Source organism: Protopterus annectens, chromosome 4.part0, assembly GCF_019279795.1.
Source record: "Protopterus annectens isolate FY-2018-M chromosome 4.part0, PAN1.0, whole genome shotgun sequence".
In the NCBI taxonomy this organism is placed as follows: Eukaryota; Metazoa; Chordata; order Ceratodontiformes; family Protopteridae; genus Protopterus; species Protopterus annectens.
The window spans coordinates 889,245,536-889,268,157 of record NC_056733.1 but is presented as its reverse complement, the minus strand read 5'-3'; the positions used below and the strand labels follow the sequence as shown (position 1 = coordinate 889,268,157).

Below are 22,622 nucleotides of genomic sequence, written 5' to 3'. Positions count from 1 at the left end.
CTAGGACAGCAGCAGAAACATGTGTCCCTTTGAACCAAAGGCCAAGCAAAGGAGTTTCTGGAATACCTTCCTGACATTCCTACTTGGTCTGTTCTCCTCATAAAGTTCAGGAAAGAAAGTCCAAAACTGATCTATTTTGCAGCATGGTGGCTTAGAATTTTATGATGTAGAATTTTAGAACCTTGGCAGTGCAGCCAGTCCTGCCAGTGTTTGGGGTGAGGGTCTCTCGCATTTGGGGTGACACAGAGATCCATCTTGAGAAAGGGTGTATACCAAGATGTCATTTGGAAATTTTGAAAAATTAAGAAGTGAAATTTCTAGTATAAAGCTATTTAGCAGACACATTTTGAAGTGGCTTGAATAAATAACACGAGGTAAAGGTTTTAAGGGTGATTTCCAAAATGTCGACACTGCCTGGGTGGGATTTGTAAAGTTATTAAATTGTAAGAGGAGGATAATTCTTCACATGTATATGCTGGATGTGTGTATGAATTGTGAGGGTGGTCCTAACTGAATATTATTTTCCGTGGAAGGTAATAGTTGAATGTATATTATATAGTAGGAAGTCTGAATTAACTTCCAGAATGTTACTGAATGACCTCCACTGGATGAAAAATGTGTGTGTAGATATTTATATGTGTGAGTGTAGATATATATATATATATATATATATATATATATATATATATATATATATATATATATATATATATAGTATGTGCATATACGTGAGTACACATATATATAATGTATGTATTTACACATATAAAAAAGTACTTTTGTTTTATCTGGTTTTAAGGCAACACTTAATACATTTATGGTTTCTCATTGTATATTTTACTGCTGAATATTCTGAGAAAACGTGGTGTACCACTGTCCTTTGGTGTTGGATCTTGGACCTTGTGATATTTTTAGCGGTACTTGAGTGTAAAAGACAAATGGAAGGATGACCAACCTCCAGGCACAAGAGTTATATGCACTGAGGCTAAGGGAAGAATGACCATCCTAGGAAACAAGAGTTAAATGCTGTGACAGCTTGGGAGTATAAGGCTAAAGGAAGGATGACCATCCTCAGGAAATCAGGGTTAAATGATGTCATAGGCAACTTGGGAGTAGAAGTGTAAAGGATGACCGTCCTCAGGAAGCTAGGATTAAATGCTATGACGGGTGACTTGGGAGTCTACACTTTTTGAATGTGGTATTGATGTAGCTGTCATCTGCAATCCTGTTTGTGTGTATGTTAGGGGGTATGTAGTTTTGTGGGTTTGAAGGTGCATAAGTGCACATGTGTACATAACTGTTTTATGTTGTATGACCACAGATGTGTATCAGTGGATGTCCTTCCATTTCACTGTTGCAATATTCCTTACAATATCCCCTGTCAAGGGCAGGCCAATGTCTGTTCGGTATACTAAATCCTTTAGGTTGCTAAGAATATGCTGTACATCACACGTATGTTCCCTGCATACAGCATAGGGCATAAAGGTGACGCCCAGATATACCATCCTCAGAAGTTCTTTGCTGCCAGTCTGAACATCATCTTTTATCATCTGTCTGAAAGCTTGTTTCGTTTACTGGTTCACCAAGCAGTTTTTCATACAAGTGCCCTGTTCGGGTTTTTTGCTGCTACTGTTTTCCTTTTGTTTTGTTGCGTGTGGTTTCATGTCATTCAGCAAGAGTAAATACTGGTGTGTGAGACAGATTCCTCATAAATATCATCATGAGCAGTGCTTATTTTGCCTTGGTGCTTCCCACGACCACTTGTCCTTTTCTATTTGTCATGCTTTTGTCCTGAAGACTCTCTGTAGTCTGCTTTCATCTTTGGTCGTATATTCAAAGAGCCAATGTCTTAAACTTTTAGCGAAAGACATTATGGAAGGAACTTCCCTCTCAGAGGGTCACCCATCCATGAAGAAAAAGGCCTAAGAAACCTAGGTCTGATTCTTCGAGTGTGCCACCTCTGCCAGATGTCTGTGTCCTCTCGAGGCTATTGAAAGCCTGGAGACTTGCCTGTCGCGTTTGTTGGATTCTTCTGCCGAAACTGCTTCCGAGGCTGGCATGGGTCCAACATCATGTATGTCCTGAAGGCTTTGTAGATGGCTGTTTCAGTTGTTCAGTGAGAACTGCAGCTGATTATTACCGAAGGAGCTAGGGGTGTTCTTAAGATTTTGGTTAGGGAGGAGGTACAGACTACTATTGTAGAGTGCCCTATAGTCAGACGTCCCTTTAAAGAAGAAACAAAAAACAAAGCACATTTCTGCTGCTACTCTTAAGGACCCTCATAGTGACTGGCAGAATTTCACACAAGGTTTGTTCAGTGCCCTTATGGCCTTGAAGCCCCCTCAAGGAGATTCTGTTTCAGCTCCCCATTTGTCTTCTACTGCTCGTAAGAGACTCTGGCAACAGGATTCCTCTGAGGAGTAAGGGAATTCAGATGAATCCCTTCCTTAATCTGCCCAGGTTCCTTCTCCATTAGAATGTGGTTATGAGGAGGAGTCCACTAGTCCTGACACTACTTTTGAGGAGATTTCCTTTGGGGACACAATTCCAGAGTGATGGAGGTTTAAGGGGGATTGTGCCCAGGTTTCTGAGGTTCAGAGAAGGTATTATGAGCTTCTGCAGATGGATTCTCCTAGACCTTCTGCATGTCAGGCTTCTGATTACCAGCCCCCTGCCCCCAAGAAACCTGATAGGTTTTATAAGGTACCTGATTGCAAATTTCTCTGTAGGTGCCCATCTGCTGACCCTTCTGTGGTGTCCGTGGCATCTGACAAGCCATTTAAGTTACTGCCGTCAACAAAGTTGCTTCCTTCTGATAAGGACAGCAGGGCTATGGAAAGGCTTGGTAAGAAGTTATATACCTCAACTACCCTTGCTTTCTGGGCTGTCAGTTATCATACCCATATGATAAGGTTTGTTTTGGCTCTCCTTTCTCAGGCCTGTCAGGTTATTTCTGACTTTCCTGATTCTGAGGGGAAGACTTCTGTCCTCTCCTTGTTAGGGACTTTTCTGTCAGGTAAGTCACCATTCTGTTAGGTGCAGCTATGATGCAGCAGTTGCTTTTTTCTAGAGCTGCTGTTTTTGGTTTTGTGATGAGGAGATATTCCTGGCTTTGGCCTCAACCTTTGCCTGATATTAAGGCTAAGTTAATGGATGCTTCTCTGTTCAACAAGCATTTGTTTGGTGCTGCTGCTGATTTGTTTAAGTCCCTACAGGAAAAGAGTAAGGCCTTACAAGAGCATTTTTGTTTCTCCTGTGCCCAAGTTCCAAATGTGTTACCCTAATAAGCCAGCTTTTGTTAGTAGACAGTCTCGCCCTCCTCCCAAAGATAAAAAGGATGGAAAATGGGCTCCTCCTGCTAAAGCTACCCACTCTACTACTACGCAGAAATCTCCTTTTCCTGAGAAAACAGGTGCTGTCTGATTATCCTGTACTTCTCAGACACATTCCTCTTTCTCTTAGTCTTTCAGTGTCTCTTCTTGTTTGTTTAAAGATTAGTCAAGATTCCTGGGTTCTTTCTATCATTCACCAAGGGTATTAAATGATCTGGAAATCTCTTCCACCTTTCATGGGCATTCCTCAACCCCCTCTGGAACAATTAACCTTTTTTTCTAGAGGTGCTTCAGGGTCACTTGCCTCGGAACTATTAGGGAAGTTCCAGTTTCTGAAAGGGAGAATGGATTTTATTCTAGAATGTTCTTAGTCCACAGGAAAGAGAGCTCTTGGAGGCCCATTCTGGATCTCTTTTGTTTAAAATTGTTTCTGAAGGTCCCTTCCTTTTGGATGTTGTCTCTTCAGACCTAGTTTCCTCTGCTCCTTCCTCAGGTGTTTCTAGTTTCTCTGGACATCAAGGATTCTTATCTTCATGTACCTATTCGTCCCTTTTTTCTAGAAGTTTTTACGTTTCTCTGTTGCTTCCTTTGATTTTCAGTTCTGTGCTTTGCCCTTTAGTCTCTCAACTGCCCTAAGGGTATTCATCAAATGCCTCACTCTTGTGATTGCTTTTTGCAGCTAAGGGGGTTACAGGTCTTTCCCTACTTAGACAACCTACTTTTTCAGGTATCCTCTCCTGAGATTCTACTGCAGCGTCTTCATTTTGCCATCTTTCTTCTGCAAAGCCTGGGGTTCAGTATAAATTTCCAAAAGTCCTTCCTGACTCCTTCACAGGATCATGTGTTTCTGTGATGCAAGATCCAGACTGTTCCAGTGGTGGCATCCTTTCCGCCTCCTAAGACCTTAGCTCTCATCTCTCATTGCCTTCTTTCAATCCCTTCTTCCTCTGGACTCTGTTACAGCCAACGATTTCTAAGAGCTCTGGGTTTCATGGCCTCCACCATTCCTGTACTCCCTCTAACCAATCTCCACATGCGAAGCTTCAGTGGTTCCTAAAGTCACTTTATCTTCAGCACTCTCATCCTTTAGATTTCATAGTCCCTCTTCTTCCATACCTCAAGCTGGAAATCCAGTGGTGGATTTGGCAGTTGTCACTCAACCCAGGGCTTCCTTTTCAAACCCCACTCCCCTCTCAGGCACTGTTCATAGATGCTTAAGACATAGGATTCGGGGAGCTTCTTTTGGCTGTCTAAAAGTGCAGGGCTTGTGGTCTCCTCAACAAAAGAAGGACCACACCAATGTCAGAAAGATGAGAGCTCTTCTGTTGGCTCTTCAAGCTTTTCATCCTCTTTTCATTCCAAGGCCCCTCAAGGTACTGACAGACAATACCACAGTTATATGGTATGTCAACAACTCTTTTCATTCCAAGGCCCCTCAAGGTACTGACAGACAATACCACAGTTATATGGTATGTCAACAACTCTTTTCATTCCGAGGCCCCTCAAGGTACTGACAGACAATACCACAGTTATATGGTATGTCAACAACTCTTTTCATTCCAAGGCCTTTCAAGGTACTGACGGACAATACCACAGTTGTATGGTATGTCAACAACTCTTTTCATTCCAAGGCCCCTCAAGGTACTGACAGACAATACCACAGTTATATGGTATGTCAACAAGCAAGGGGGACAAGATCTTACCTCCTGTGCAGGCTAGCACTTCACGTGTGGGAGCTAGCTGTGTCCAGTATCAAGTGAATCTTCAAGCATTTTACATTCCTGCAGGTTAGAACATTGTGGCAGACTCCCTGAGCAGGTCCATATCATGTCCCATGAGTGGCTGCTTCACAGGGATGCGTTTCTGGTCATTGTCCACCAGTGGAGTACTCGTCCGGTAGATCTGTGTGCCTCTCCTCTTAACAGGCAACTTCCTCTTTTTTGCGCCAGACCCCCATGTCCTCTGGTCCGAAAGGTGGATACACTTTTTTCCTGGAAAGGAATGTTTCTTTGTCTTCCCTCCCCTTTCTCTCATTCCAAAAGTCCTGTTCAGGATAAAACACCAGGTTTCAAAAATGTTGCTGGTGACTCCCTTTTGGCCCAGGCGACATTGTTTCCCTCTTCTGCATTTAGCCAGGGGCAGTCATCACAAGTTACCTCACAGGGAGGGCCTAATCACACAAGATGAGGGATCTCTCATCCCTCCCCACCTGTCCACTTTTCAACTGACACTGTGAGTGATAGGATTTTGATTCCACATTGACACTTGTTTTCTGAGGATGTGCTTAGGGTCCTGCAGGAGCCAGGAAACCCACTTCTAGGAAATCCTACTTATCCAAATGGAAGAGTTTTTCTGTTTGGTGTCTTTCTCGTAACCTGAATCCACTTTCTGTGGATGTTCCTTTGGTTCTCTCTCATCTGTGTGAATTGCTCAGTGCTGGGTTGGCATATTCTTCTATTAAAGCCCACTTGTCAGCTGTTTCTGCTTGCCTACCTCTAGCACCCTCTTTAACCACTAGATTTCAGGCTAAACCATTTCTTAAAGGCAGCCTTCATATTAGACCTCCCAGGATACCGGTCCATCTTTCCTGGGACCTTAATTTTGTTTTGGAGAAATTAACTCTGGCTCCTTTTGAGCCTGTTGCTTCAGTTTCCTTGCAACATTTTCTTCGAAGACTGTTCTTTTTGTTGGTCCTTACTTCTGCCAGACGGGTGTCTGAACATCAAACCGTTAAGGCTGTTTCCCATTTTTTAGTTTTCCATAAGGACAGGGTGTCCCTTTGTATTAATCCCTTTTTTATGCTCAAAGTGGTGAATGAGTTGTCTGTTAATCAAACTGTTAATTTGCCCATTTTTCCTTTCTCCGCAGTCTGCTAGTGAGAAGGTTCTGTAAAATTTGGATGTGCATAGACAATCCAGATTTTATTTGGATAAGATTAAAGCTTTTTGCAAACCTGATCAACTTTTTGTCTCTTTTCATCCTAGATCTTTGAGATTGGCTGTTTCCAAGCAAACCCTTTTTTCTTGGATACTTAAAGCCGTTTCTTTTTGTTATTCTTTTCATGGCAAGAGCCTTCTTTCATCAATTAAGGCTTATTCTACTAGGGCTGTGGCTTCTTCTGGTGCTTTTTCAAAGGTGTACATGCTAACTCTATTCTTGAGACATCTACCTGGACTTCTTTGCATACTTTTACCAAGTACTATACGTAGGATGTGATATCCAGGGCTAGAGCTGGTTTTGGTAGGGCCATCCTTCATGCGTTCCTAGAGGGCTGTGTAGGTTCTTCCTCCTCCCTCACTTTTTCGTTAACTTTGCACTCTTCCTATTGTAAGGAATACTGCAACTGTGAAATGGAAGGACATAAGTACATTTGTATAAAATCTTACCGTAATGGTAGATGTCCTTCACTGTTGCAGTATTTACTCCCTCCCTCCTCCCTCTGGTTCTTTTTCCTTCTGGATGTTCCTGGTACTTCTCTGTCTGAAGTTGTCATTTTCATTCGTTCATTAACCTGTGGGTCTCTGTTCCGACCCTCTAAACTAACTCGACTGCTTCACTGGCTTGTGATTCGAAGCTCGAGCTCCTCCACCATACCCATAATGCCTCTTTCCCTAGAGTATCTCAGATGTCATGTGCCACTCATCAAAAGAGGTGGATGGTCTTCCCAAAACCCCTCCCTAGAGGAGTCAGTTCTGTTGGAGGCTTTCAGGTGCAGCCCATCAACCTCCTGGGTGTCTCCCCCTACAGACCTGCTCATTGAGCTGGTGTCTTAGGTGTCTTTAGGGCATGGAAGGAACTGGACACAGTAGAGCCTATATCCAAGTGCGCAGACAAAATCTTGAGTGCCCCAGGACAAGGCTTTTTGTACTGAGGGTATTCCAGTAGATGCTGTGACTGTTGCGGCAGCCAACAAAAAGGAGCTGTCCCAAGAAAGCTCCTCTGTCCATCTCCCTAATGGGGAGTTTTGGACAGATTTGGTAAAATAGTTCATGTTTTGGCCACTTTCACCTTGAGAGCGCTAAACTACCTGTCCCACTTCACGAGGCTACAGGTGGACTCGGTCAAGGAACTCTCTAGTTCTACACCAGAGTCCATGTCTGCAGGGGATCAGAAGGTTTTCTCCTCCAGACTGGCCACCCTCCAATCCCTGATGAATGCATCCATGAGGTTCGTACCCCAAGCAGCAGAGGTTAACTCAAGGGCTGCCGGATCTGGCATTGCCGTAAGGCATCATGCCTAGATGCGGCTGTATGACTTTGTGGAGCTTTTCAAGGTGTCCTTAGTCAATGCACCTTTTGATGGATCAACCATGTTTAGGCCCAATGTTCGAGAGACACACTCCCGTAGAGAGAAAGATGGCAAGACCCTTTCTGCTGTTTGGGTCTGTTTTTTCTACTTCACAAAGGTCCTTCTCCAGGAACCAGTGTGGGAGTAAAAAGATGCGGTTCGGGAAATCTCAAGGTCCTTTTCAGGATTCTCAGGGAGAATTTTCCCCCAGAGGCAGTGGGAGAAATAACAGAATGGTAGACACCACCCATTCGGGCAAGTGGGTCTGCAAAACCAAGGGTCTCTAGAGTCCTTCTCGGACAGACCCTTCCAGGACTTCTGAATGCTTGATTGACTGCCTTCCTCAGGAGGCAGTTGGGGGGAACTTTTCCTTGCACCTTAAAACCTGGGAAGCCATCACAAATGATAGATGGGTGCTAAGGATCGTATCCAGAAGGTACTCCATCCCCTTTTTAGAAGCACCATGATAAAAGCCTTTTCTCCCCAATGTACCACCCAATCAGAGGGGCGGGTGCAGGTGTAGAAATTGCAAAATTAATGCAAAAAAAGAGTAATTCAGGAGGTCCCCTCCCTATCAAGTTGGATCTGGTGTTTACTCAAAGTTTTTTTTTTTGGTACCCAGAAATACTGGGGACCTGAGGCCCATTCTGGACCTGGGATCGCTGAACAAATTGGTAAAGAACATTAAGTTCAAGATGGTTATGGTTCAGTCCATCCTACATCTAGTGAGGATGAACGACTGGGTGTGCTCCAGTAGACCTGAAGGATGTGTACTACCACATCAAGATGGACAAGGCACTTCAGAAGGTTTCTTCGTTTCAGGCTGGGAGCCAGTCATTTTCAATTCGGTTCACTCCCGTTTGGTCTCACCACAGCCCCCAGGGTGTTCACCAAATGCTTAGTAGTGGTTGCAGCTCATCTCAGGCTGCAGGGATTCCAGATATTTACGTATTTGGATGACTGGCTCTTGACCACTCCAACCACACATTCTTATTCAGGCCCCTGCATCTGCAGCTGTCCCTCCAGTGCTTCCAACCTTCCTTGATGCTTTTGCTTCATCTTCCAAGACCCCTTTTACAGTTGGCTCCACACCTTGGCATAACTCTCAGTCTGGAAAAATCCCAGATGTCCTCCTATTCAGTGTTGTAGTATTCTTTACATATGGATTGTATTCTGTTATCGACCTAATGTCCGGCTTGTATACAAAAGCTTCATGCTACTGCCTGTACGTGGGATGTCGCACGTAAGCTCAGGGAACATTTGCTTTTTGTTTTCAGCTTCAGATAAGTACCCCATTCGGGATTTGTTTGCTACTGCCTTTTGTTGTTGTTAACGTCACCAGGGAAGGCAAGTGTAGGTGTGGGATAGTCACAAGCTCAGTTTGCTTTGTTTAGGGCCTACCCACAACCATCGGTTCTGTTCTGTCTGTCATGTCTTCATCCCTAAAACCTTCTGTAGTCGTCTGTCTACTTTAAACTTGTATCTTGAAAATCAGAGGCTGAAACATCTGGCAAGGGAATCGATGGAGGGTTCTGCGAGTTCCTCTGAGCCATCCATGAAGAGGAAGGTGGGTAAAGCTAGGCCCGAATCCTCTTCAGCTGAGCCTCTCTCTGATGTACCCCTTGAGGTTGGTGAAAACCCAGTGGTATGGTCGAAGGTAGGGTCTGTCTCTAGCAGGAAATGCATTGGAGGTCATCAGGAGTGTGGATCTTAGCACATCTGAGGCAATGCAGACGTCTGGTTTAGACGATTTGCGGGAACCACGGCTACTTTGAGGACTCTGGAACTGCTCCGGTTTCCTTGCAACCGGAACTTTCGGTCGTTCGGCCTACATCAGGCCTTGCTCCTGCTTTAGAGAGACCTGTTAGAAAGAAACAAAAAATGAAACATTCCGCAGTACCTTCTACCCCTTCGTCAGACTGGGAGTTTTTTTCTCAAGGTCTTATTAAGGCCTTGATGGCCCTCAGTCCTCTGGCTTTGGTCTCTCCTATTTTGGGCCCTGATTTCTTCTCTTCCCCTATTCTGTTGTCTGGTCCTCAGGAGTGTTTCTCTGCTATCCTGACCCAGGATTCTGACTCATAGGGGTCTTCCTCAAATGAAGACTCCTTAGCATATTACATCCAGATAACTTCCCCCTTGGAATATGCTTCCCCAGAGGTGGAGTCTAGTGGGGGGAGACTCACCCGTGGAAGAACTCTATTTTGGGGAGACAGTCAATAAAATAAGGAAATTCTTTAAGTGGGATTCTTCTCAAATTTCAGAGGAGCGAAAGAGATACTATGACTTGCTACAGGTGGAGGCCCCTGCATCCCTCCAGTGTTTACAGCCTTCCTTGATGCTTTTGCTTCATCTTCCAAGACCCCAGATTCACAGGCACCAGCTCCCAAAAGACCTGACCATTTCAATAAGGTCCCTGAGGATTGCAAATTTGTTTTTAAATGTCCTTCAGCCAACCCAGCAGTGGTCTCTCTTACTTCTCATAAATCCTCTCAGGTTGTCCCCTCCACAAAATTACTTCCTTCAGACAAAGAAAGTAAAAGTTTAGCAAGGTTAGGTAAGAAGGTTCGCACTTCAACCATTGCAATCAGGGGCATTACTTACTAGACTCGTATGTCTAAGTATTCTCTAGCTTTGCTATTTCAGGCTTCGCAGGCTCTCTCAGCTTCCGGATTCAGAAGCGAAGTTCTTGCCTCTTTCTCTTTTAGCTGCATCTTCACAGGTTTCCAGGCATTCCATTAAATGCCGCTATAGAAACTACCTCCAGGTCTGCAGCTTCTGCTTCTGTTCTTAGGAGATGCTCTTGGCTGCATCTACAGGCTCTTCTGATGACATCAAGGCAAAGCTGATTGACATGCCTTTGGATAATTCTGCTGTTTTTGGAAAAGCTGCTGCAGGGCTCTTTAAGATTCTCAAAGAAAAAGGTAAGGAGCTCCAGGATTTAAAGCACTTGCTAGTTTCTCCATTTCTTAAAGTTCACAGGAACTTCCCTGCAGAAACTCCTTTTATTAGGAAACCTTCCTGGTCTTCCTCTTCTTCAGCTCCCTTGGGTTCTATGCCGCATAAATCTGTTAGGAGACCTCTGTCAAAAACTGTTGCTTCGGCTCCATCCCCTCAGCAGCCCTTTCAGTCCAGACCAGGCTCTCTGTGACATCCACCCTCAACTTCCAAGTCATACTCTTCTGTCTCTTCACCTTTCTCTTTCCCTTTCAGCCTGGAGGGAGATCACTCAGGACATCTGGATGATATTCATTATTCAAAGCGGCTATTTCATGACTTGGAAGTCTATTTCCCTCCTTTCAGAGGATTCCTCAACTGCCCTCGGACCAACTACATCTGTTTCCTCAGCTGCTAGCTCAGCTTTCTCTACAAGGCACCATTCAACCAGTCCCTTCAGATCAGCAAGGCAGAGAATTCTATTCCAGGATGTTCTTGGTTCCAAGAAAAGAGGGTCCTGGGAGACTCATTTTGGGTCTCTCCACGTTGAATACCTTCCTGGTGTTGCCTTCTTTCAGGATGCTATCCCTACAGTCTCTTCTCCCTCTTGTGTCTCCTCAAGCCTTCTTAGCTTTGCTGGATCTAAAGGATGCTTACCTGCATATTCCTATTCACCCTCACTTCAGGAAATTTTTACGTTTCTTGGTGGTTTCTTCGCACTTTCAGTTCTCTGTCTTGCCATTTTGTCTTTTCACTGCTCCAAGGGTTTTCACAAATTGTCTAGCCCTGGCTGTTGCTTAAGACTGAAAGGGTCTTCAAGTTTACCCTTACCTGCATGACCTACTTTTTCTGGCCAGAAGTCCAGATCTTCTGCTCCAACACCTGGATCTAGCTGTTCCCATTCTACAAGGCTTGGGGTTCACAATAAATTTCAAACAATCTATACTCTCACCCATTCAGGATCTCATTTTTGTGGGGTGCAGGTTCAGAACAGATTTGATGATGGGTTTTCTTCCTTCAGAGAAAGCTCTTTCTCTCGCAGCTTTCATAGCATCTCTTCTGCCTCTTCCTTCCATCACTGACAAGGGAGTTCCTCAGACTACTTGGGTTCATGGTCTCTACAATCCCCATGTTGCCATTTGCAAAACTTCACACGAGGAAGTTCCAGTGGTTTCTGAAAACTCTCTGGCCTCAGCATGCTCATCCCTTGGAGACTGTCATTCCTCTTCCTCTGTGCTTGAAAAAAGAGCTGGGGGGAAGATGCAGCAACTCAATCAGAATCCTGGTTTACCTCATCAAATCCCCCTACCAGTACAGGAACTTTATACAGATGCCTCAGATTTAGGTTGGGGAGCAATCTTTGCTTCCACAAAGGTTCAGGGACTATGGTCACCCACTCAGAGCAGGGAGCACATAAATGCCAGGGAAATGAGGGCTTTGATTCTGACCTTACAGATATTGCATCCCCTGCTACTACCAGGACCCTTCAGGATTGTCAGCCAATACTACAGACCTTTGGAACATAAACAAGCAGGGGGTACAGAATCTTATCTTTAGTCGCCTAGTAATCACAGCGTGGGAGCTGGCTATTCAGTACAAAGGCTCACTGCATGCAGTGTACCTTTTCTCTGCTCAGAACTCTGTGGCAGACGCATTGAGCAGATTCATGACACCATCCCACAAGTGGATACTTCACAGGGATGTGTTCATGGATCTAGTTCACAAGTGGGGTACTCCAGAGATGGATTTATTTGCCTCCCCTCAGAACAGACAACTGCTTTTCTGTGCCCAGGGTCCATCACCCTCAGGTTTGGAAGGTGGACGCCTCATCATTTTCATGGAAGGGGATGTTTCTTTATGCATCCCCCCTTTCATTCAGAAAGTCCTGTTGAAAATTTTACAGGACAAACCAAAATCCTTGTTGGTGACTCCCTTTTGGCCAAGACAGCATTGGTTCCCTCTTCTGGAATTAGCCAAGGGTCATCACTACATGTTACCTCACCAGATGGGCCTACTCACTCATGACAAGGATCTTCAATTTACTCACACTTGTCAACTCTTCATCTGACCTTGTGGGTTATCAACTTTTGATTCATTTTAGGCACCTTTTCTTTAAAGACATGCTTTCGGTTTTGCAGAAGACCAGGAAACCCACTACTAGGAAATGTTAAATTTCCAAATGGACAAGATTTTCTATCTGGTGCCAAAAAAGGAAAAAGGACCCCTTCTTGATGGATATTCCTTTGGTGTTATCTTACCTGTGCAAGTTACTCAATGGTGGTCTTTCTTCCTCTTCTATCAAGGTCCACTGCTCTGCCTTGTCTGTTTTGCCTGCCTTTAACTCCTTCAGGCTGGAAGTTAAACTTTTCTTAAAAGGTGTCCTTCACATCAGTCCTCCCAGGAAACCAGTCCGTCCTCCTTGGGATTTTTATTTTGTCTTGGAGAAGTTGACTCGGGCCCCTTTTGAGTAAGCAGCCTCAGCTTTTCTGAAATGTTGTACTTGCTTCTGGCAGCCATTTCCTCTGCCAGAAGGGTTTCTTAGATCCAGGTATTAATGGCTTCACCACCTTTCCTAGTCTTCCATAAGGGATAGGGTTTCTTTAAGAACTAATCTGTCTTTTATGCTGAAAGTGGTCAGTGACCTTTCATAAAATCAGACTGTCCAATTGCCTGCTTTTTTCCCCATCTCCACAATCTCATCGTGAGAGAATCTTGCATTTCCTAGATGTGCATAGAATGCTTAGGTTCTGTCTTGACAAAACTAAGTCTATCAGGAAATATGATAGACGTTGTATCTTTTCATCCCAGGGCTCTAGGTTTGCCTGTTTCTAAGCAAGATATCTCTTCATGGATATCTAAAGCCATTCTGTTTTATCAATTTCATGGGGAAATCATTACCCTCATCAGTTCAATCCTATTCCACCAGATCTGTTGCATCCTCAGGGAATTTCTTCAACTGTTTGGATACCCAAAACATTGTGGAAGCTGCAACTTGGTATCTGTTCATACCTTTAGAAGACATTACAAGCTGGATAATATTTCCAGGGCCAGAGCAGGTTTTGCCAGAGCAATCCTACATGTATTTCTGGAAAATGTTTCTGCCTAAATTCTTTCTGTTTCATGCCCTTTCATGGGTCCCTTTTCAGCCTTTGTACTCTCCCATATGTAAAGAAATACTGCAACATTGAATAGAAGGACATAGAAGAGTTGTGTAAAATCTTGCAATAACCATATGTCCTTCGCTTCTATGTTGCAGTATTCTATCCCCCTGCCTTCCCCCTACATCTTGCTCTTTATTTGGATGACTGTCCTATGGGCGTCCTTTTGGAGTTTCCTCATGGGGCTACTTTATTCTGAGGATTGTACGTGCGGATATCCCATTTATGGCTGATGATCCTTGAGCCTACATGCGATGTCCCAAGTACAGGCAGTAGCATGAAGCTTTTGTGTACAAGTCGGATGCTGGGTCAATAGCAGAATGCAACCCATATGTAAAGAATGCTGCAACATAGAAAAGGACATCTATGGTTATGGTAAGATTTTACACAACTATTCTTTGGAATCGGTTCAAGTGAAACAGTTCATAGGAGTACAACTGGACACCACAGTTTCTTGGGCTTATCTAGCAATGGATCAAGTATCAAGCCTACGCCTTCATGTCAAACAAATTCTAGCCATACCAAACCCCCCCAGTGAGTCTGGTTCTGTGGCGGCCATTATACCTGTTTTGCTCACAGTGCACCTTCACATGAGAATCTTACAGTGAATGCTAGCAGTTCAGTGGTCCTCATGCAGAAGTCATCTAAGCCTTCCCATCAGACTCCTGAATATGCAAACAATCCCTGCTATGGTGGCTTCACTCTGCAGATATTGCTCAAGGATGGGCCTTCATTCTTCCTTCTTCAAATGCCACGTTGACCACAGATGCCTGCCAGATTTGGGGGGGGGGGGCACTGTGGGTCAGACGGTTCAAGAGATGTGGAAATTCTCAGGAGACTAACTTGCATGTCAGTGTCCTAGAGAGGAAAGCAGTTCTTTTGGCGTTGCAAGAGCTGCACTGCTTTCTTCCTCTAGGAACTGTTGCAGTACAGACGGACAGTATGTCAGTGGTCTGGTACATCAACAAACAGAGAAGAACCAGGTATTACCCCCTGTATCGAGAAGCGAGATCTACCAACCGCTTTCTAGTGGCAACACACATTCCAGGAGAGTTGAGCATCCTAGTGGACAGGCTCAGCCAAGTCCTACTGATGTCTCATGAGTGGTCTCTGAACCAGTCTATGGCAAACATGATCTTCCAGAAATGGAGTCAACCCTGCCGCAACCTCTTTGCCACCCCGCTCAGCAACAAATGCATCAGGTACTGTGCCTTGATCCCTCCTTCGGGGGACAGTCACCAAGGGATGCTCTAGTCCCGGTCTACTCTATGCATTTCCCCCGTTGCTCCTAATTCACAAGTGTTTGCAGAAGGCATTCAGGTTGAAGAAGAAAGTTATCCTCATTGACCCCTTCTGGCCTTGACAAATCTGGGTCACCTATCTTTGGTCTCATGTGATTTGGCCTCCAGTGACACTAGATCCTGCTCCAGATATTTTATCTCACCCCTTGGGGCACCCTCATCCAGACCTTCAAGGTCTGAAACTAACCGCATAGTTTCTCCATTTCCAGTTATGGACAGACATCCCAGGCTTTCGTCCCCTGTTGAGAAAATCTTGATTTATGCCTATAAACCCTCCCCCAGGAAGATTTATAAGAGTAAGTGGAAAAGGTTTTTCATATGGGCCCAACAGAAACAAACCCTTTGTCCCCCATCCTGATGGTGTTGGATTTTTGGGCTTCTCTTTTTAACGATGGGGCTACTTTTTCCACCGTGAAAGTTCAATTGGCTGCGATTTCCAACTTTCATTTGTGAGAGGGCTCTTCTTCGTTAGCTTCATCTAAACTTTGTAAAGCTTTCCTTAGGGATACCTTTCTACTTTGTTCTCCCATTAAGGATCCTACTCCCCCTTGGGATTTGACTTTTATGTTGCGGGCCCTGGTTCGCCCCCCTTTCAAACCAGCAGCTACAGTATATTTAAAGTTTCTCTCATGGAAGACACTTTATCTGGTGGCCATTACTTCAGCAGGAAGAATCTGAGTTACAGGCCCTTTCCTCCATGTTTCCAAACTTAATTTTTCACAGAGATAGGGTAACCTTGCGCACCAACCCGTCCTTCTTGCCTAAAGTTGCTACAGAAGCCAATATCAACCACTCCATCAACCTTCCTGTTTTCTTCCCAAACTTCCTGAATAACGGAGAATACACTCTTTTCATTTACTTGATGTGCATACAGTTACGTTTTTACATGGACAGAACTAACAGTTTCAGGAAATCAGAACAGTTCATATCGTTTTCAGACACTAAAAGAGGTAAAGCAATTACTAAGACATCTTTTAGCGAGATGGTTAAAAGACTGTATTTCTTTTGTTTATTCTTTTAAGAACATCCCTGTACTTGGTCAGATTAAGGCTCATTCTACAAGGTCTGTGGCAACTTCTCAAGCCTTTTGATCAAGAGTATCTATTAATGACATTTGTGCAGCAGCTACATGGTCTAATCCTCATACGTTCATTACTCATTATAAATTAGATATTATTTCCAGGAAGAAATATCCAGGGAATTGTTATGGATAGGCTTGTATAGGCCCTATGGCCGATAGCCTAGTACCAACCTATGAACCTATAGGTCTGCTTTTGGCTCTGCTGTGCTCCGGAATATCCTTCCATGAGGGTCACCTGGGGTTCCTGTAGCTGGGTCTCTGTCCTACAGGTTAATGAACGAATGAAGATGACAAACTCTGCCAAAGTAATGTTCTTACCATAGCATTCCATCTGTGTTGTCTGTCTTCATTTTTCATTAACCTTCCCCCAATCCTAGATTTTAAGTGACCTGATGTACATGTTCATGGAACCATTATTCCTGTTTGAGCTCCTGTTCTATTATTTTATAGTTTATTTGTAGCAGACAGGGGATAAATACTGATGATAAACTTGATCTGAGGTACTTTGGGGAAAAGAAGCATTGTGGGTAGAGAGGAGAAGCTTCGAATTTTAAGCTACTGAAGCATCCGAGTCGGTTCTGAAGGTTGGAACAGAGACCGACAGGTTAATGAAGATAGACAACACAGATGGAACGTTGTGGTAAGAACATAACTTCTTTATTCCTTTGACTGATGTTCCTATTGGGGCTCTCAGTTCTGAGGATAGTATATCCTGATGTCATCTTTATGCCCTATGCTATATGTGGGGAGCATACGTGTGATATATGACTCACCTGTAGCAAACAAAGGGCTTTGGTATACTGGCCTGATATCAGGCCGCCCTTGGCAGAGGATCCCTATTGTAAGGAATACTGCAACAGTGAAGAGAAAGGCATCTACCATTATGGTAAGATTTTATACTAGTGTACTTTAAATTAATTTGTCACTAGTAATTCATATTAGTTTCATAATGCCTGGTCCTTGACACCTTAACTTTAGTGTCCTTTAGGAATAATGTATGTAAGTGACATGCATTCTGTAGCCAAGTCAAAGATTGATTGATTGATTTATTTGTCTGCTGTTTCTCTTGGAAGGCGTTGACGATGAAGACCATGCTTGGCCTCCCTTGCTTAAGGACATGGGTAGAATGAACATAGTGTGAAATAAGTTTGGCATTAGTTAAGTGGCTGAGACATATGCAGTGCAGGATTTTTCCACGTGAGATAACTAGCCTGTGGACAGTATATTTTAAATAATATCAAAGACTAAGCAGTATGCTTTAGCTTCCAAAAGTTCATAAAACACAGCTATTTTGGAGTTAACTGTCTAACATCTGTTTTTCTTGACTAGCATTATGCTTTTTTTTTTGGGGGGGGGGTCAGCAGGTAGTGTTTTAATTTGTAGTCCATATTTTACTTTTAAAACAGTGCTAGAGAAGTTGGAGTTGCTTTTTAGTTTACTTATTGCCACATTGTTTCAGGCCTTTTGTGTTTTTAAACTGCTTGTATCTGCTGTGAATTTCACATTTGAGGCTGCCACTAACATGAAGCTCTTGTTTCATCTTTTCCTTCCTTTCAGCAGAATGTTTTGGGAACATTACTTGTCCCCCTTTTTTTTTTTAAGGTGGAGGGGATGGTTGCTTGGGAGGTACTAGGTCCGCTAAGTGCTTGCATTCTCTGCGTACTTTGGATGACATGATCATTGCATGGCTTTGTTTGATATGTTTACATTTATTTATCTGCATTTGTGCTCATTCGGTCAGTTTCCCAGATGGGATACTAGAGAGAGAGAGAGCACAAAAGCACACTACTATTTTTTTTTTTTTTTGTACAGCATTGCTTTTTGCTTCTATTTCTGCGCACTGATCTCTGCCTTTTCTTCCTCTGCTATTCAAGTTGCGTGCTCATATCGTGCAGCAAGCAGCAGCAGCACAGCAGGCAGCCCAGGCTCCAACGGTCCAGATGGGAGCTGCTGGTGGACAGGTAAGAGTGCTTTGAAGGTAATGCAAGTTAGTGCAGCTCTGGGTGAATGCATGTTTTGTTTGGCATGGTCTTGTATTTGTAGTGGTTAGCAATTTTTTAGGACCCCTTCCCAGAAAACCTTATCAGGATTGCTGAAGGTTTCGGGTTTGCATTTTTCATATAATGAATCCATACTCGCTCACCGAAGCTTTAGAGTGCAAACCAGGCATGGACAGATTGAAAACTTGTACCCACATTCACACTTCTCATCTTTCTCACTTTGTTTGTGCAGTCGGTGTTTACTTGCAACTCTTCTGATGAAGTTTTGTTTTTTACTTTACTCTGCAAACTTGCTTTTTCCAACATTTTTTAGCACAATTCTTCTTGATAGTGTGGGTGCCTTTAATAAGGAGGGAGCCCTCACTTCTCTCTCTCCAGTTTTCTTTTTCTGCAGTGGGAGCACCTCAGCTGCAAACAGTTGTGTGCGTGTTTTTTTTTTTTTTTTAACAGAACTACTTGCGTTATGAGCATCTGGTGTGACTTCAAATTGTTGGTCTGGTTTTGAGAAGTACCTTAAACATAAATGTATTAACCATGTCATGGGCTTTGATCACGCCTTCCTTCTTGCAGCTTCCATAACGACCTTAGTTAAAAGCATGTTGTCCTAAAAGTACTAAGCTTTTTTGAATATATTTGCTACAGAGACCACTGCTGGAGATGCATTTCCTTATCCATGGTATTTTACTGAAGGTAGATTTCTGAGATTCCAGACAGACTTTTGGAGCTTTCAGTGATGTTTCCCTGTGAGCATAGCTGTTTTTTGAGTGATGAAAGAGACACTGCATATATGGAGGGTAACATTCATGAAATCCTTCAGTTCTTTTTGCTGCAGAGAAGTGACCCAAGTATCAGAGTAGTGGATCCCTTCTAGAAAACAGAATGATAAGTACCAATTTGGAAACCTTTTTAGTGAATATTTTGAGTTTATTGTAACTGTTAATTGATTGAGGTTGATGTTGATTTTTGGATAAGTTTGTAATTGGCTTTGCTAAATTTTTCAAGGTCTCTGACATCCCAGGGAAAACATTCAAGTAAGTATGCTTGCAATGTCTCCATTTCTTGGGGAAGAACATCATGTCTTCTCAAGAACATTGTGTCCCATTTAGGAAAAAAAAAAGACCCGCCAGTAGAGGTGAGAATCTCAGGGCCTAATTAGAATGGAAAAGATTAGAGGCCCTGATACAGACCCAACTATCCATAACACAGCCCTTCTACCTCTTTCCAAGAGCAAAGGAAGACACGAAAACTAGAATGACCACAGAACATTCCTGTATGTGAAACAGGAGGCAGAGTTGTGAGGCTGTGAGACACCATCCCTCCTGCAGAGGTGTGCAGATAGCAGTCCTGGTGAGGACCATCCTCATACTATGTCAGCCCAGAATGAGTTCAGAACAGTATTCCCATGTCCTGACCCCTCCCAAGTAGGACAGTTGGATCTGTGTTTGGCTGCAGCTATTTTTGGTGTTTTTTTCTTTCTACAGAATGTTTGCAAAGGAGGATTTTCACCACATTTCAAAGGGTTCATGCCCAGTCCATGCAGTTGTGTTGAAAGTATAGCCCCTCTCCCAAAAAGAAGGGAAGAGCCTTCACCACTATATTTCAAGTGAATTTCTTTTCAAGAGGGAAAGTTAGCCTATTTCTCCCAGATTTTGTCCCAGTAGGGTATAGCACAGATAAGGAGAATAGCTTATAAAGATTTCCCACCAGTGGGTATTTTCTTTTATGATGCATTAAATTAAACGAAGAATCACTTTAAGTGGGTGACCAAGGAGATTTTTGGAATTCTAGGAAGAACTGCTTTTATTTAATGGGCATAGAGGAACCCAAGCTCCCCAGTGACATTCCTTCACCTGTCCCCATTTTTAAGGCAATTTTTGAATCAGAATTCTTAAACCCTGACTTTCAGCTGTTCACAGTGAAAAAAACTGGGCCAGTGCTATAGGGGTAATGAGGATTTTGAGTATTTATAGAAGAATCCTGTCTCTCACCTGGAGATGGCCACCTTGGAGGCCATCAGAGGATTCAGGCTAGCTTCAGGATTAAACACATTCCCTAATGATGTGGAAAGCAGAATTCTGGGCTGCGTCAGGAAAATGTCTATACCTTTCACCCCCTGACATCCTGAGATGTTAATGAGCAGACACACACCTAAATATCTGCTTGAAATTCTTAACCACATCAAAAATAATGTTAGGTAATGTCCAAGATGAAAATATCAAAAAAGTGGTACCAGAGCTTTCATACAGAATAAGTTGGCATGAAAAGTCATGGATATGAGACAGTGGATGGGCTGCAGTAGGGTGATTGCCACTGAGAGAGTGCTGAAGAGACATAACTGCCTTAGACATCAGCTTTTACCCAAGGATGTTATGGGGTAGGTGCTTATTGAGGCATTAGACAATGAGTTGCTGCCTTGTTCACTCTCCCAGGAGTTTTTGAAGCTCTTAGAGGAAAAGGGAAAAAAAACAATGGAATCTGTTAAGCCACTGTTCCACCCTTTGATTCTGAAGTACTGCAGATACTGTTAGAGTAAGTAGTTGTCATTTTGTAGGAAACAGAGTAAATGGCAGCAATATAAGCACAAAGAACATTATAGAAAAAACAGGCATGGCACAGCAGCAGAGGAAGGGAGAGTCGCAAAGCATAAGAGGAGGAAATGAAATGCCCCTGCACACCCAACACCTGATCTGCCAGGTAATATTCACTGTATCCACTTTCTCTTTCACTTTCTTCTCATCTCTTGGGCAGCAGCTGACACACTTCAGAGAAAATTGCTTCAGCTTGATGTGAGACTGATGGCTTTTGAAGCGCTGTCTTAGAATTTACAGCTCAGAGTACCTGTTCTTGCCCCCTCTCAGTTATGGTGGTGGTACTGGAGGTTTTACATTAACTAATGGTTTTCAGCTCAGTGGAACTCTGTCTCCACCTCTGGGGCAGGGAGGGAAGAGGGTTTTACTTCAGGCTTTTACTGGTCCTGGTTCCCAACAAAGTTGGGCCTTGGAGACTGATTCTAGATCTCTCTAAACTGAACAGATTCTTGGATGTGATGGACTTCAGAGTGCTAACACTACAAGGCTTGCTATCTTAGCTTGGTAGGGGCCTTCTGTTGGTCACCCTGAATTTATAGGATGCTTCTCTCTGCCTTGTGCTTCACTGAGAGCCCAGACTGTTCGTAAGATTCATGGTGGGTAACAACACTTGCAGTTCGCTTCCCTCCCATTTTGTCCTGCTACTACACTTGTATATTTGCCAGGTGCTAGCCTTATTGTTTGTGTACCTGAGAACCTGGAGTAGGGTAGCAGTGCCTATCTTTATTTTGATGATTGCTTCATTTATGTCGATCCTTGCAAGAGAAGGATGGGTCCTTGGCTTCACAGTCTCCTCTCCACCCTGGCCAACCAGGGGTTTCTTCAATTTACCTAAGTCTGGTCTGAAAATACAGACCATGAAGATCTACTTTAAAGTTGCTTTTGGACAAGGACAATGGTTAGCTCTTCCTGCAAGTCATACACAAGTCGCTTTCCTCTGAGCTTGTCTCAGAAAGGAGGAGTTATAGTGAGGGATGTTCTCAGAACACTGGAGCACATTGCTTTATTGCTTTCTCTTATTTTGTATGTTGTGTATTTTCATTATGCTGTGTTTTTAATTGTGTTCTGCTTTCTGCTGCATATTTAAACTCAGAAAGCAAGCAGAGCTGTGTTTCTTATGAGTTGCACAGAAATTTAAACTTCCCCCACCTTCATGCTGTTTTGTTTTTAAGCTCGCTGTCCCTCTAGTTGCCCACCCTTTGTTAATTTGACCACATAATTTCTTCCCTCTCCCCTTTCATTGAGTATTGTCAGTAAGCACACAATTATCATTTTGTAAAGTCACTCCACTTTCTGCTATTTAAATTTGTTGGCCCTCCCACTGCGTTCCATAGAGCCAGAATACTAAGTACCTGCCCCCCATCCATCCTGTCTTGAGATTAGTGCTTATGTTTTGTTCCTGAGAAGGAAGATTGCCTGCTAACTGCTTCAGAAGTGCTAGCATGGCATTTTTTGCTTCTATTTTGCTCATGGTGAGAGAAGGAGCAGGGAGGCATTGATTCCTGGCTCTCTCTAATTGGGCAGTGAATATCTGCGCGGGGCCTTCCTGAATAGTCTGGTTTCTATTCAAGGCATATGCTATGAAAAGGCTACAACAAGCCTACATATTTCTGCTTCATCTGGGACAAGACTGTTGATTACCAAAGAGCATGTGGCCTGCTTCTCATCTTGAGATTGGTTCTTCTGTTTTGCCTATAGTGAGAAAAGAAGCGAATGGGTATTGTTTCCCTGCAGCGTGAAGCTGTGGTGAAACCAGGTAGTAGTCAAGTAGGTGAGTCACCACTATTCATCATTCTTGATAAAGATAAATATATTTTGTTTCATTAATATTGCTTGATTAGCTGCTGTCTATCCGAACTTCAGAACATCTTCCTTAATACTTGATACATAAATCATCAAGGTCTGCTTATCAGTTTTCCCTCAAGTACTTGGCATTGCACT

General features: G+C 43.4%; 1 protein-coding gene across 1 annotated transcript in view; it reads left to right on the top strand.

The window, feature by feature from the left end:
- Positions 1-22,622, top strand: part of LOC122800363 (mediator of RNA polymerase II transcription subunit 15-like) — an 886,273-nt gene that overhangs the window by 591,504 nt on the left and 272,147 nt on the right. Inside the window, exon 8 of the mRNA XM_044069812.1 lies at positions 17,968-18,054. Within this exon, the coding sequence (XP_043925747.1) occupies positions 17,968-18,054 (87 nt within the window). The remainder of the gene's footprint in view (positions 1-17,967; positions 18,055-22,622) is intronic.